General features: G+C 69.0%; 1 protein-coding gene across 1 annotated transcript in view; it reads left to right on the top strand.

The window, feature by feature from the left end:
* Window positions 1-9: 9 nt before the first annotated feature.
* The window catches only part of CCKBR (cholecystokinin B receptor), a gene marked incomplete at its 5' end in the record, with an annotated part of 4535 nt that continues 3228 nt past the window's right edge, over window positions 10-1316 (top strand). Inside the window, 4 exons of the mRNA XM_031552305.1 lie at window positions 10-409; window positions 478-742; window positions 811-938; window positions 1210-1306. Of these exons, the coding sequence (XP_031408165.1) occupies window positions 10-409; window positions 478-742; window positions 811-938; window positions 1210-1306 (890 nt within the window). The remainder of the gene's footprint in view (window positions 410-477; window positions 743-810; window positions 939-1209; window positions 1307-1316) is intronic.

Raw genomic sequence — 1316 nt, 5'->3', positions numbered from 1 at the left:
CCCGCTGTCCCCGTGCTGGAGCTCGGCCCGCGTGGCACCGCGTCCTGGCACCGCGTGCGCCGCAGGGACGGCCGCAGGAGCTCCCGGGCACAGCGCAGGGCTGGCACGTGGAGCCGTTCCCGGGCGCGCCGCGCTGCCCGTGACCGTGCACCCGCAGAGCTGGACCTGACGGTGCGCGTCCTGCTGTACGCGCTGATCTTCGTGCTGAGCGTCTGCGGGAACGCCCTGGTGGTGGCCGTGCTGCTCCTCAACCGCCGCCTGCGCACCGTCACCAACTCTTTCCTGCTGTCCCTGGCGCTCAGCGACCTGATGCTGGCGCTCTGCTGCATGCCCTTCACCCTCATCCCCAACCTCATGGGCACCTTCATCTTCGGAGAGGCCGTCTGCAAGTTGATGGCCTACCTGATGGGTACGACGCGGGTCGGGGGCCGTGCGCTGCGCCGCGCTGCGCCGCCGCTCACCCTTCGCTGCCCGCAGGCGTCTCCGTCTCGGTCTCCACCTTCAGCCTGGTGGCCATCGCCATCGAGCGGTACAGCGCCATCTGCAACCCGCTGCAGTCCCGCGTGTGGCAGACGCGCTCGCACGCCTGCCGGGTGATCGCCAGCACCTGGCTCTTCTCAGCGCTGCTCATGTTGCCCTACGCCGTGTACAGCACCACGCGGCTGCTGCCCGTGCCCGGCGCCCGCCCGCCCCTCAGCCAGTGCACTCACGCCTGGCCCAGCGAGCACGTGAGGCAGGCATGGTGAGTGGGGGGCAACGCACGGCGTGGGGAGGGCGAGGGCTGCCGAGCGACGGGCGCTGGAATTCCAGGTATGTCCTGCTGCTCCTCGTTCTCTTCTTCATTCCGGGCGTGGTGATGATCGTGGCTTATGGGCTCATCTCCCGCGAGCTGTACCGAGGGATCCGCTTTGAGCTGGACATCAAGGGGGAAGCAGCAGGTGAGGCTCTGGGAAATGAGGAGCCACGCAGCTCTGATCAGTGCCTTCATCCCAGGGCAAGCAGCGGGGCTGAGCACCGTACCAGGTCCCTTTGCCAAGGCCCTTTCTGATATCCACACCGTGTCGGTGGAGGCCACGCCGCTCCGTGCCCGATGCCATGCGCAGTGCTGCGCTCGGTGCCATGCGCGGTGCTGTGCCCGGTGCCACGATGTCTTGTGCCACCTGGGTTCTGATGCTGCCAGATCCGTGACCGCGCCTCTCCCGCCCGCAGCGCAGCGCAGCACAGACCCATTGCCCACCTGTGACGAGGGTGACGGCTGCTACCTGCAGCTCTCCCGGCCGGGCGCTGCGCTGGAGCTGCGGGCGCTGGGCACGGCG

The sequence above is a fragment of the Meleagris gallopavo genome, chromosome 1 (assembly GCF_000146605.3).
Source record: "Meleagris gallopavo isolate NT-WF06-2002-E0010 breed Aviagen turkey brand Nicholas breeding stock chromosome 1, Turkey_5.1, whole genome shotgun sequence".
In the NCBI taxonomy this organism is placed as follows: domain Eukaryota; kingdom Metazoa; phylum Chordata; class Aves; order Galliformes; family Phasianidae; genus Meleagris; species Meleagris gallopavo.
The sequence above is the reverse complement of the archived record's forward strand: the minus strand, read 5'-3'. Positions and strand labels throughout refer to the sequence as shown.